This window comes from Manis javanica, chromosome 1, assembly GCF_040802235.1.
Source record: "Manis javanica isolate MJ-LG chromosome 1, MJ_LKY, whole genome shotgun sequence".
Classification (NCBI taxonomy): Eukaryota; Metazoa; Chordata; class Mammalia; order Pholidota; family Manidae; genus Manis; species Manis javanica.
In genome coordinates, this window is record NC_133156.1 from 167,438,099 (window position 1) to 167,451,910 (window position 13,812).

General features: G+C 45.4%; 2 protein-coding genes across 4 annotated transcripts in view; one reads left to right on the top strand and one right to left on the bottom strand.

Moving 5' to 3' along the window:
- Positions 1–58: 58 nt before the first annotated feature.
- Positions 59–13,449, bottom strand: IL1B (interleukin 1 beta). 2 transcript variants are annotated; one of them, XM_073241085.1, is made up of 8 exons: positions 13,244–13,449; positions 5,750–5,849; positions 5,262–5,323; positions 4,717–4,765; positions 3,625–3,829; positions 2,951–3,109; positions 1,588–1,718; positions 59–857 (listed from the first exon to the last, which is right to left on the bottom strand). In XM_073241085.1, the coding sequence occupies exons 3-8, from the start codon at positions 5,306–5,308 to the stop codon at positions 648–650; spliced, it is 801 nt and encodes a 266-aa protein (XP_073097186.1). In that variant the 5' UTR covers positions 5,309–5,323; positions 5,750–5,849; positions 13,244–13,449; the 3' UTR covers positions 59–647. The 2 variants fall into 2 exon arrangements, with proteins under 2 accessions (XP_073097186.1, XP_017509102.1); XM_017653613.3 differs by lacking the exon at positions 5,750–5,849.
- Positions 13,450–13,611: 162 nt separating this feature from the next.
- Positions 13,612–13,812, top strand: part of LOC118971264 (uncharacterized) — a 41,815-nt gene continuing 41,614 nt past the window's right edge. For both annotated transcript variants that reach the window (XR_012131540.1, XM_073236930.1), the window contains exon 1: positions 13,612–13,702. Coding sequence is in view for 1 of the 2 variants with exons in the window: in XM_073236930.1 (XP_073093031.1) it covers positions 13,675–13,702 (28 nt within the window). In the remaining variant the exon portion in view is untranslated. The remainder of the gene's footprint in view (positions 13,703–13,812) is intronic.

Here is a 13,812-nt window from a genome sequence, read left to right on the forward strand (position 1 = left end):
CCCCATGTAACTTTACTATTCTGAATTAGATCCAAGAAAAGCCAATTATCACTAGAAAAACAATTTTTTTTCAGTAAAGTTTATTTCAGAATCATTGAAGCAGTGTGATCGTACTTCTTCACTCACAAATACTCCTGTTCAAGCCCTCTGAGCACATAGACTTTCAGCCGTGGTGAAGGAGCTTGATGGAAAGATGGCCCAGGAGTCCACAGCGACTGGTTCCACAGCACCTGAAGGCTGGGTTCCTTCACAGGTACCTGCTTCTTCTTGGCTGCCTTGAATTAAATTAAATAGACTAACCCATCAAATAAATAAATAAATAAATAGGTAAGTGGTTGCTCATCAGAGGCTGAGCACAAACAACAGATGGCTTCTTTGAACCAAGGATTCCACCAGGCTGGCTTTGAGGGAGTGGGAGGGGTAAGAGGGACCCGGCTCCGCAGGGGGGGCCTGAGGATCGGCTCTGGGAGGAGGGGGCGGCTCCTCTGGGCTGGGCAGGTCTCGGTAGCACTAATACAGGGAAGGCAGAGGGTCATGACTAGACTACAGTGAAGTTCGGCCCTGCAGCCTTGTTCAAAACCTTCCACCGCCCTTCGGCCATCTCTGGGGTGATTCAGCGCACGTTGACTCTATGGGGACCTCCCTCTTTAGGGAGAGATTTCCATGGTGAAGTCAGTTATATCCTGGCCGCCTCTGGTGCTTCCTAGGAAGACAGGCATTTCTTCTGCTTGGGAGGTGCTGATATACCAGTGGGGGTACTGGGCTGACTCAAATTCCACCTTGTCTTTGATTTCAGTCTTGTGGAAGACAAAGCGCTTTTCCATCTTCCTCTTTGGGTACTTCTTGGGGTCCACCATCTGCAGCAAAACAGAAAGAAGGGTTTTTGTGAGAGAAGGGTTAAGGTGCTCTGCAAAAGATGTTCTTTGGTTCGGCCGGAGGGGAAGCTGAGGAGCAGCTCACAGGGCCAGCAGCATGATTCCTGAGTTATCTCGGTGACCCCAACTTTCTGTGGTGACTAAAGGAGGCTTTATTCTTTTCTGCAGCTTAGCATCAATGCTGGGGAGCATAATACAGGTGGGATTTCTTTTTTTAAAGTGAACATTAGGTTAAAGCTTCTCAGAGTACATCGCTATACTTTTATATATATCCAGGCACTATTGCTATACTTTTTCTGAAGGCCATGGCTTGAGCGACTTCAACTTGGAAATGGAGCTTTTGCTGGGAAAGCTGTGGACGAGGATGATCTGGGGGTGGAGTGGAGATGATGCTAGGTAACGGACCCCTTGAATTGCTTAAGTTCCCAAAGGGTCATTTATCAAATAGGACAACCATAATGGTATAATCTGTTGGGCGGTAAAAATGGCAGGATGTAATAACATTCACAGAATGATTTAATTTTCTGGGGTGGACATGAAAGTCCACATGGGTTTAATGATTATGTTTATTTACATTTATGCAAAATTGTCAAGTAGATCTGCTCCCAGGTTTTCTGTGGTAGGAGAAGGTGGCTGTTTTAGAGGCAACAGATGGTGCTCAGAGGAGCCCGAGAGGGGCTGCAAAGGGCCTTCAGCCCTGGTGCTCACTCACCTCCAGCTGCAGGGTAGGCTTGCTGTCTTTCATCACACAGGAGAGGTACAGATTCTTCTCCTTGAGACCTAAGGCCACAGGTATCTTGTCGTTATTTTCGTCTGCTTGCACAAAACTCATGCAGAACACCACTGGAGAAAGGAGAGGGCTTGCGGTCAGGGACACACAGTCGTGTAGGCCCAACTGGACTCTGTGCCCAGGACTCGCATAATTGGGCATCCTCTTTGGAAACCTACCCTGGGTTGCTGTGGTCTAATAGGCAGGGTAACTTGGCTCCTCACAGAGAAGAGCAGGGAAAGGTGGTCGGTTTAGGTTTTCCCCGTTGAAGGTCTGGGGGTTCCTCAGAACCTCTTCACAGTAGCAAAGAGGAATTAGGGGGTCTAATTTTTAAAAACTGAAGGAGGGAAGGAAGCCACCTTGTCGTGGCTGGTGACGTGCTGTGTGTGAGCAGAACAATTTGAAGAATGTGAAAAGGAAGAAGCAGCAGAGCAGTGCTTCTGAAAGAAATCAGACACAAATCTGTTTCAGGAGTGCAGAGCAGCAGTTGTAAGGACTCAAGAGTAGAGAAGCTTAGCTGAGAAATGCGGCTCCCAGGAGAGCCATTTATTTAATCTGCATTGGTCTCACTTGCAGCCCCGGAGGTCACGCTGACAACCCAGTTCTAGAAAAGCAGGATCATCCTGGCCTGGCTGGGAGTGGAAAGCCTCCCCCCGGTGATGCCTCACTCCAAGGTCAGCAGCCTTAGAAGAGAGCAGGCTGCTCCCTTCAGCCACTCCCTTGGCTGCACCCCGACATAGAGGGTTCTGTCACAGTGGCAAGGTGCCAGGCAGATTCCCACAGCTAATGGGCTCTCCAGACTTGAAACATTTTCCAGATACAGTGCAGCGGTATCAGTTCCTGCTTGTCAGTGAAATTTCCCTGCAAGGGACCATCTGGTATTGGGCAGGAAGCATACTAAGGGCAGGGGGGCAGGATTGGGAATGAGAACGGATGCATTATCTCTTCCCCATTCTATTTCAACCTCATCAGCAGGAAAAAAGAACCCACAGGCAGTTAGGTCTAATGATCGCTTTCTAATGGAGCATGGGTGTTACACCATCATTAAATGACTTGGCTGGACAATGGGCCTGGGTGTGCTGGGGCGGTCTAATGTCTCAGAGTCCCGTCTCTTGTGGAGAAATGAATGGGTTAAGGGAATCAGTGCGGTGTCCTTCCTAGGACCCAAGCAAAGTTTTTTATGTTCTTTATTACATGTGTTGTCTCTTAGGTTGACAATTTGCCTCAATACTCTGCTTTGTTGAAAATGTGGACAATTAGCAAGCTGCCAGGAGGCCAGGAAAGGAGTCAAGATGTCCCCAGTTACCTTGTCGGTTCACATCCTGTCCATTGAGGTGGAGCGCCTGCAGCTCATACGAGCCAGACAGCACTAGGCACTTTTGGTCTATATCCCGGAGTCTGCAGTTCAGGAATTGCGGGGGCGCATCACACACATAATCATCATCCCATGTACAGAAGACAGGCTCTGAAATATGGAGCACATATATTATTAATTAGGCAGAAAATTGGAAGGGCAGGCCTGATGGGAGGCAGCAGGATTTGGTTTCTTGGAGGGCATCTGAGCATGCACAGCCGAAGTTTGAGTATTGCATTGGGGGAAAGAAGTTGGGGTGGAAAAGAGCCCTGGACCTGGCTCCGTAAGACGTGGGTTCAGGCTTCAGCTCTGTTGCTTGCTGTGGACTAGCAATAGAGCTGCTACATAAACTGGCAATGGCAGTAACATGGCCCCACAGGGAAAATGGGAGGCAGTAGACAATGTAAGGAAAATGCTCTGAGAATGGCTGAGTGGTTTGCAAATGTAAGCAGTTATCAAGGTCTTATTATAAGAGCAGTTTCAGCTAAAGAGATGACTCATTTAGTTCCTAGGCTTCTCTGTTTTTCTCTCATCGCTGTGCCCTCTGGGAGTTAGGCTGAGGGCTGAGTTATGGACTCTGAGAAGGAAATGACCAAAGATATGTCTGCGCTTAGCTCATATAGTACCTTCTTGAAAGATGAAGGAAAAGAGGCTCCTCAGGTCATCATCCTGGAAGACCTGTGAGCAGGGAATTGGCATCTTCCGCATCTTCTCCACAGCCACGATGACGGACACCACCTGCCGGAAACTCTTGTTGTAGAGCTGGTGGGAGATTTGCAGCTGGATTCCCTCGTCGCCCAGACAGGCAAGGTCCACGTCTTGGAAGCAGCACTGTGGAGAGATGCAGGACGTGAGCGTGTGAAGGCGGGTGAACCAGAGAACTCCTGCTTGGCCGCCAAAGAGGTGGAAGGGGCCTTAGAGATAACCGAGCGTCCAGGGATGAACTCTCATCTGTCTGACCTGCAGAGAGGTGGAGTGGTTTACTCAAGGGCATGTGGCAAATTAGAGGTAGACCCAAAACCACAATGTGGGCTTTCTGATGCCCTCTATGGTATTCTTTTAGGGGAAAAAACCTATGTTAGATGAAAGATAAATAAGCAAACTCTTGTTTACCTTTTCTCTATACTTTCCACTAAACCATATACTTTCTTACACTTTATCTGTCTTTGCATCTCTAATGCTCTGGTACTTTGCATTTAATTTCTCATGGGAATGATGATCATGATATTTTCTATACATCTAGGCTCATTCCACAAGTTTTTAGTTATTCTGTGCAAGTTCGTTTTCTTTCTTTCTGTTCTTTTCTCTTTTTTTTTGGCAGAACAATGTCTCATAAGCATTCAGCAAATACATTACAAGTGGTTTGGTTACTCTTTGTGAGGTGTGTTCCCACTTTCCCATTATCCAGAGAAATTATATAACTGTATTAAGGCTTAGCTGAAGTTGCCCTGAGGCACGATAATAGTCTAAAAGCTGGAAGGACAGTTAAAGAGGCCTCTGACAGCACAGGGGAAGCCCAGTGTCTGAGGCGTTCCTGCCCAGAGCAGGGGCTCCAGCTGAGAGGGAACTGCGTCAGGGCGGGGTCAGCATGCAGAGCAGCTGGCAGCTGCCTCACTAGGAGAGGAGGAAGTCAGTCCACCACAAGATGCCACAGGAACAACATGGCCCGGAACCCTTCTCCCGAGTCTTTCCCATGTCAGAGCCCCCCATGATCTCACCTTCATCTGTCTGGGGCCATCGACCTCAAAGAGCAGGTCATTCTCATCACTGTAATAAAAACAGAGAGATTGCTCAGTTATGTCTCCTAGACAAGTTCATTTTTCCTTCCCTGTAGACAGTGTTCACTATTAAGAAGAAACTGCAAACAGCAAGTCTCTTGAAGCTGCCAGGAGCTGGCAGTTCTGTGGTGATATGCATGGAACTGCATAGGAGGCAGGGCTTGATACCCCTGGTGTCCCCTGAGACCTAACCTCCAGCCTGGTTAAAGTCTGAGTTTTCCCTCTCACTCAAGCCAAACCTGGTGAGGGGTCCCATCTATTGACCTCATGGAATCTTTTCTTCCTGTTGCCATAGGCAAGGAGCTCCTGCAGCAACAGCGTCTGGATGGCCTATGGGTACCAAGGCTGGATTTGGGGTGGGAAATCATCTCTAAGCTAGGTTAACTTGGAACTCTGGTTGCCGCAGAAAGAGGCAATATAGGGGGCAAACCTGATCTGCAAGCACAGACAACTCTGCTCACATCGCTGTTCTGTCTCCCACTGACCTGTAGTACTCCATCTGTTCACTGGCCAGTTCAGGTACTGCTGCCATGGCTCCCACAGAAACCTGTGTAAAGAACAGAAATTGGGTGACCACTCGCCGTGCCCATGCCCATGAGGGCTGCCTTCACGTGTGTGTCTCCTTTGTCACCTAGGATGTGGTAGGCATGCAAAGAAACAATCTTTGAACGAATGAGTGAATGCATGGAAGAGCCTTCCTTTACGTCCAGAGGAAAACATTTGCTAACCCACCCAAATCAGGAGTGCATTTGTTAGGAGATCTTTTGGAGAAGCTTTAATATTGATCACTCAGTTGTCAGCTGCTAGAGATGTGGTATTCGTTCCCACCATATTTCCCAAAGCATAGCGTAAGAGTACATTTGGCATTTTTGCAGAAAGCCCACACTTCAGGCAGAGAGGAAGAGAGCAAGAAAGAGAAAGAGACAGAGAGACTCCCTTAGGACTTAGTTATAAGGAAAGGTTAGAGTTGTACCTGAGCGAGAAAGACTGACTGGAGAGAACAGAATCCTGGAGGGGTCTGCTGTGCCTCGAAGAGGTTACTGCTGCCAATTCCTCTCTTGCTCTTTTATGGCCTTCAAAAGCAGAAGTAGGGAGCTGAGAAATTTCCCCAACTGCCTAGTTATTTCACAACCAATTTAAAAAGGAAAACATAAAGAGGATTGATGGGAACTTCTGGGAGAAGGTAGAGTGAAATAATTCTCCAGTCCTTGGGACAGTGAGGGGCAGCCAGCTATGACACATTTCTGCAAACGTGTCATCAGAGAAATGTGCGTTGTTTATCTGACAACTGTTATGCAGATGATGTCGGTATTAAAATATGGGATTTTCCTAGATTAGAAGAATGGTTTAATTTAGGATCTCTGGGACAAAGTGGAGGACACACTGATATGCACACACAGGTATGGGGTCACTCCCTTGTTCCTGAACCTAAGTTTAAGAGACTTCGCACTTGGAGATGGATTAATGGGTGTAATGTAGAGAAAGTAACTCTCCCAGGGTGGATTGAAGGGGCTGTTCTCTATGTTGGGAGCTCAGAGTCAAATACAGGAGCCCTGGGGAGACCCTTGACCTCCCTAGGATGGGGCAGAGGAAATGCTATAGTGTGAGAGTGCAGGCTCCTGCTGGGCCTGGGGAACCTTGGGAGACAAGCTTGTTCAACCCTTTTAGACCAGGTGCTGGTACCCTAGCCAACTGCACATGGAATCCATATCAATATTTGATGAACAGTGAAAGAAACCTGGATTGAGAATGTATTTGAAAAGATTGTGTGTAAATCAAATTTCAGGATTACAAACCCTTTGTAAAATGTGAGATGTTTTCTGACTCAAATAATTTTTCTGTTAACTCTGAAAAGTGGAATATTGTTTTTATAAGTACATCTAGCTGAGACTATATCCCTTAGTATCTCCAAGAATTATTAGACTTTTTTTCCCTCCAGGTTTATTGAGATGTAATTCACATATAATATTATAAGTTTAATGTATACAACATTATGATTTGATGTACATATGTATTGCACAGTGATTACCACAATAAAGTTGGCTAACATATCCATTACCTTACATTATTCTATCTATATTTTTTTGGGGGTGGGTGGGAACATTTAGGTCTACTCTCTTAGCAACTTTCAAGTATATTATACAGTACCATTAATGACAGCCCCTTTGCTATGCATTAAGACCCCCAGCATGATGTCAGTATTAAAATTACTTGCCTTATAAATGGAAGTTTGGGCCCTTTGACCAACATCTCCCCATTTCCCCTAGTACCCAGACCTTGGTATCCATCATTCTTTGAATTTGGCTTTTTTTCTTTTTAAGATCCCACATCTAGGTGAGTTTATAAAACATTGTGTTTATCTTTCTGACTTATTTCACTTAATATAATACCCTCCAGGTCCCTCTATGTGGATACAAATTGCAGGATTTCTTTCTTTGTTATGGTAGAATAAATTCCTTTACACACATACACACATATGCACATGATATCTGTTCAGGTCCTCTGTCCATTTTTAAGTTGGTTTATTTGTTGTTTGCTGTTGAGTTGCATTAGTTCTTTATATATTTTGGATATCAACCCCTTAGATGAAATATGTTTGCCAATATTTTCTCCCACTCCATTTCATTTTGTTGATAGTTTTATTTGCTGTGCAGAAGTTTTTTTTTCTGTTGTCCCACTTGTTTATTTTTACTTTTGTTGCTTGTGCTTTTGTGTCATATCCAAAAAAATCATTGACAAGACCCATGTCAAGGAGCTTTTCCCCTGTTTTCTTCTTTAATTTCAGAGCTTTAAAGTTTCAGGTCTTACATGTAAGTCTTTAATGCATTTTGAGTTACTTTTTATGAGTGGTGTGAGATAGGGTACAATTCTAGTCTTTTGCATGTGAATATCCAGTTTCCCAACAGCATATATTGGAAAGATTACCTTTTCCTCCTTGAGTATTCTTGGCTCTCTTGTCCAGTATCAGTTGATCATATATTCAGGGGTTTACTTTGTGTCTCTTAATTCTGTTCCATTGGTCTGTATGTCTGTTTTTAATGGCAGTACCACACTGCTTTGGTTGCTATAGCTTTGCTGTTTAGTTTGAAATCAGGAAGTGAGATGCCTCTGGCTTTGTTCTTTCTCAAGATTGCTTTGGCTGTTCAGGGTCTTTTGTTATTCTATACATATTTTAGGATTGTGTTTTTCTATTTTGTGAAATATGTCCTTGGAATTTTAATAGGGGTTGCATTGAATCTACAGATGTCTTGAGGTAGTATGGATATTTTATATCTTTCCATTCATTTGTGTCTTCTTAAAATTCTTTCATTAGTGTATGATAGTTTTCAGTGTACAGATCTTTCACCTTCTTGGTTAAATTTATTCCTAAGCGTTTTATTGCTTTTGAAGCACGTGAATAGTATTCTTTTCTTTTTTTTCTTTTAGATACTTTGTTGTTAGTGTATAGAAAAAGGCATCAGAATTTGTTTAACTCAGAGACAAGCAGAGTGCCTGCCCAGGGTACTCCCCTAGGGCAGCTCTCACATCTGTAGAATTAGTGACTGAGCAGGTCATAGATGGTGCATGGAGTCTAGGGATGCAGCCTTCCTACCCTCTTTGGCACATCTTTATTATAGCACTAAATCAAAACCTTGCTCACTTATCTGGTTCCGTTAGGAGGCTGTAAACCCTTTCAGAGCTGGGTCTAACACAGTGTCTGGCATGAACCTTTCTGCAGTAAAAGTTTGCTGCCTGAATGGGTATAAGGAATTTGATAGTGTTTTTACTCAAATAAGCATGAGGCAGGTACTATGTTTCTTGGGTACTGTCCATGTATCTGACATCTATGGGCAGAGGAAAATAGACTGCACTGTGGGGCGAGGATAGCCTAGTGTTCTTGTTCACCAAGCAGCCTTCTGATTCTTAATTTGGGTTCCAGTTCCTGGCTATCAGGAAGGCAGACACTGGAATTCAACTTTTGGTAAGTCATATGTTTCATAGGGAATCTAAAAGCTGCGTGTTATTCAGTACATCAATTTCTTGTGAATTTGGTAAACAAGAGTCAGTTTCCAACTCTAAGCCCTCACAAAATTGGGTGTCTGGTTCTGCAGACACCCCAGAGGCCCTGTCCAGGGGTTCTGGTGGACTACTATGTTTTGCCTTTACAGGATCCATGATGCAAATTAATCACTGGTCCCCAAGCTGCACTGAGGAACTACCACCTTCTACAGAGTCTTTATTCTGGGGTCAGCAGGACCTGGTGATCCAGCAGCTCTGTGGGCTCTCCTGACAGAGAACACAGAGATGCCCTTGGTTCGTCAATGTGATTAGAAGCTGAGTGAAGGAGAATGAAAGCCGGTGATAGGAAGGGAAGTATGCCAGCAACTCAAGCATCGTTTCTGAGCTAATCCATTCCCTCCCTCCTTTCTCTCTCTTTTTCTTTCTTCCTTCCTTCCTTCCTTCCTTCCTTCCTTCCTTCCTTCCTTCCTTCCTTCCTTCCTTCCTTCCTTCCTTCCTTCCTTCCTTTCTTTTTTCTTTTTTTGATTGAAGAATCATCAATATAAAATCTTATATTGGCTTCAAATGTACAACACAGTGGTTCAACAGTTATCCATATCATTAAATCCTCACTACCTCTAGTGAGGTTACTATATGTCAACACAGAAAGATGTTATAGAACCACTGAGTATTGAATCATCTTTCTGCTGCTTGAGGGAAATTTTGGAGCCATGGGGCAATGCCCCTTGACGTAATAGTCTCTATAACTCTGCCGTGTCTTATCCTTGTCCTGTAGTGTGCCTCAAAACCTGCCAGCATCCTGTCTATCTCAGGAAGTGAAACCTCTTATTGTGTCAAGTAGGCACATTGCACAATGCATGTATCCAACCCTGTCTCTCTGAGGAGAGCACTCAGGCCTTCCTTCCGGTCCCCAGTGAGCAGGAAACATATCACTACAGAAATAGCCCAGTGTGCTTGTTCACCAAGTGTGCTTGTTGCACTGTGGGAGGGCCTGGAAGAGTGGTGATGATGTGGATGGCAATGCAGACCCAAAAAAGGAGAACAAGTGGAAGCGGGGAGTTGGCAGTGCCAACAGGATGTCGTGGGGAGCTCTAGCTTTTGGGGAATTCTTCAGCTCTTGAGTCACTCAAACCCTTCTCAGCTGCAAGTTGCCCTCTACCCTGGCAGGTCATTCCTCTAAGACAGGCAACTGGCATTTATTCAGAGCAGCAAGTGCCTTCGTACCATCTTATGCTTGGTCTTGGGCTTCTAGCCTGTCTCATCAAAGTTGGCCTCACCCAGTGGGTCTTCAGTTATTTTGAAAAAGACAACAAGCAAAGTAATCACCGGTTAGTTCTTACATCATTATGTGTAAATGTAGGAATGTCTGCTATCTGCCATGGGCTATGCTTTCCTGTTCACTTTCTTGTTCAGAACAGAATTAAGCCATAGCTGTTCCCACCATTTCCCCCAAATCCCACTTCATCTTTGGCATTCATTTCCTAGCATTGTTGTTAAGATACTGGCATTTTCCTTCCTCCATTTCCAAGGGTCTTTCTGGTATCTAAAAATAAAAATAATGTCCCATGTAGCCACACCCTCTCCACGGATTCCCCTCTTTTTCACTTTCTGCTTCAAGGATTTGGGATTGGGAGTCCGATTTCTAGCTCCTAGATCTCTGTTCTTCCCCTTACAGCACCATCTCCACAGGGCCTGTCTCCCCTGCACCCCAGAACCAGGTGCTCAGAGAAGGGACAGGTGGGTGCCAGGGGTGCCCGCTCTCCCTGCCGCATCTGGAACCAGGAGGCTCAGATACACGAGCAGGCAGCTGGGCCTGTCGGAGCACAGTCCCCAGGGGCTTCTCCCTGTAGGGTGAGTGCTATTCTCCCTTTGAGAAGCCAGTGAAAATGTGTCCGGCCTTTGAATCCACCAGCAAAAGCCTCTGGACGGGTGATGTGGACACCAGACCTTTCCTACCTTGTATCTTTTCTTAGATGAAGTGTGTATAAGAAAGTTGGCCGTAAACACAGGGTCCTGATGTCATTCAGACCAGGGGGCTGGAAGCATTATTCATAAAGGGCCTAATAGGAGCTATTTTAGGCTTTCTGGGCTATATGCAACTACTGTTATAACTACTCAACTCTGTCTTTGTTATCAGAAAGCAGACATAGCTAATATGTAATGGATGGGCTTCAGTGGATTTGCCCCGCAGGCTGTAGTATGTAGCCCTCTGCCATACCATTGTCTGGGATACAAATTTAGAAACGATACTTAAAGAAAAACAGTTGTCTTTTTCTGAGCACTTACTAAGTGCCAGACTCTCATGATCTTCTTTAGTCTTCATGATAAACTCGATGGCATTGACCTAGTTCATCTATGGGGAACTGAGGCCAACAGAAGGAACTTATCTAAGAGTACACCACAAGCAAATGTTGGAGCCAGGGCTCAGACATGAGGTAATCCAACCCAAACCAGATCCTTTTTTGTTCTCATTTATTGTTACATTTACAGCCCCCACCTCATGCTGCCCACAGTGCCCGTCTGTGGATCCCATCTCAACCATCTGATTCTATTCTAAGCGACATTGGTGCGGCACCTTGGTGCATCTCGGCAAACTGCCCCTAAGTGTCTCCACGTTGTCCTCTCCAGATTAGGGTAAACTCTGTTCCATGTCCTGACTCTTTTTCCCACCTGGCTGTGACATTCTGTCTAAATTCTCTTTTTTCTCCCTCTCTCAGGGTAGCACTGGGACTTCCCTAACTGGGGTTTTAGTTCTCTCTCTTCCCTCTTCTGAGTTTCTTCTTTATTCTTTTTCATTTCTTGCCTGCTCCTGGCAGTTCAGTTGTTCGATTTCCTTCACCCTTGCCTTTTTGACTCAGACTTTGTTACAGCCTGTCAGAAAGTCCCTTCCGGGTTTCTACTACTGAAATCATGCTTTTCTATGATGCTAAAAAATACTTCTCTCCCAAAATCTCTGACAAAACAATCCTAAACTGTCCGTTGGATCTACATTCTAGTCACTGGTTATTACACAATCAAAGGTGATTTGGCCATTTCCTTCCAGGACCCAGTTAATTTCACTTCTTCAATCACTTCCTCCTTGTTGGCTGGAATTGAGTTTTTATCTTCTGGGAGAGGAAGTTCTCGGCGAGGACACAAGGATTTTTTGGGTGCGAGGGTCAAGTCCAGGACCCAGATTCTAGGAGTTTGATCTCCCTTTGTTACTGAGCAATGTGGAATGAGGAAGTCTGATTGTGTTCAGATGTTATAAAAATTCTGCCCAAACGTCAATGCAGCAGATAAATACTCCAGAATTCACCTCTGACTTGGAGCTCCTTTCTCTCCCTGACATCAGAAGGTTGGGAAATCTTCCAACAGTTAATAATGAATCTTAGAGGCTATCACCCAGGACCCGTTTTTCAAAATAGGTTTTCACAAGGAGTGATGTTTGGTGTGCTAACCTCAGAAATGAGCTACCAAAGTTCACTGATGCTGTGCATCAGCAGAAAGTTATGTGTTAGAATTAGTGGTGATTTAAAAAATATCCCTAGGCTTTTTGTTAACATGCATACTCATTTTCAAAGTTTCAGTAATACAGAAGTATTTCAAGTAAAAAGTTGAATGAAGCCCACTCCCACTTCCCCTGCCCCACTGTCTGTCTCACTGGATAAGCCATTTGAGCAGAAAATATCTCAGTCACTGGACTCAGCCACCCCTCATCCATCAACCACCATCAGCCCTTTGAACAGGCCTTCTTTGCATGTTTCCTGACACCTGCAATCGGGAGACTTCTTGTCCTCAGACATCCTTGTAGCTCAAGGCCTCGCCCTTCTTCCCATTTACATCATCTCCTTATGGGTTTGCTGCTGTAGAAACTCCATCCATCCACTCCCCACACATGAGACACAGAGATCTCTTCAGAAGACAAATGAGTGACCTCAAGCCCTTGCTCAAGTCCCATCACTGGCTCCTCATCCCCTTTGGGGGTGAGTCCAGGCTCCTGAGCCTGTCACCATGGAATCCTCTACTTCCTGCCCCTCCCCACTTGAGCCCTTCCAAAGCATTCACAGTTGCTTGGATGCAATATTCTTCTAACCTCTGTGTTTCTTGTGCAGTCTATTCTTTCTGCCTGGAACCTCCTTCTCTTTGTAGTTTGGCCAACACATAGTCCTTCAAGACTCAGCTCACACGGTACCTCCGCCATGACCAGCCCCTTCCCAAGCCGGGGGTGGGTACTCCTCCTCTATGGGCTGTGCCAGCCTCCCTCACTGTGCATTATGTGCTTGGGTGCCTTATGGTTAATGTACCTGTGGCAGGGCTGGGATTACGGTTTTAGCCTCTGTGCCTGGCACATGACAGCATCCTAAATGAGTGACGGCCAGGAGCAATCATGCTGTTTTCCTCTCAGCTTCCAGCTTGACCTAGCTTCCTCTGGCACAGAAGCCTTTCCTTAGAGAAGAATATGTTTGGATTAAAAATAGAGACTTACCAGAAACACAATGTCTACCTCAGAATGAACTCCTCGGCAAGCAGGCTGGGGGATAACGAAGGTAGCAGGTAGCCCTCAAAGACTCCCAGACTGGGGTGGTAGTTCAGGGTCTGGCTGGGGTGTTGTCCTCTTGGAGAAGTGCATCCCGTGCCATAAAGCACAGTGGACACCTTGCTGCCCTGCCTTCAGTCAGAGCCATGTCCTGCTGTTCTGGGAAATTTGGAGCCCTTTATGAAGTTTTCTGGGACAGGGAGGTGACAGAAGCTGCCACTAGTACCAGGAAGAGGTGGTGTTCTCTTGCCCCATGTTGCACCATAAATGCCTGGGAGGTAAATTTCTGGAGAGACGCTCCCATCTTTCACCAAAGGGAATTTTGAACTGCATCCCACAGGCTTTCCTAATCCCTCTAAGAATGTAGGAGCTCCAGAAAGATGAAGTCAGAGGTGATGGCATGTCAGGGTAAGTAGCTTTTGGAATAACTTCTATTATTCATTCATTCACTCATTTGTGCATCCATCATGCCAGGCACTGTGCTAGGTGCATGCATGTATGTGTGTGTGTATGCAGAG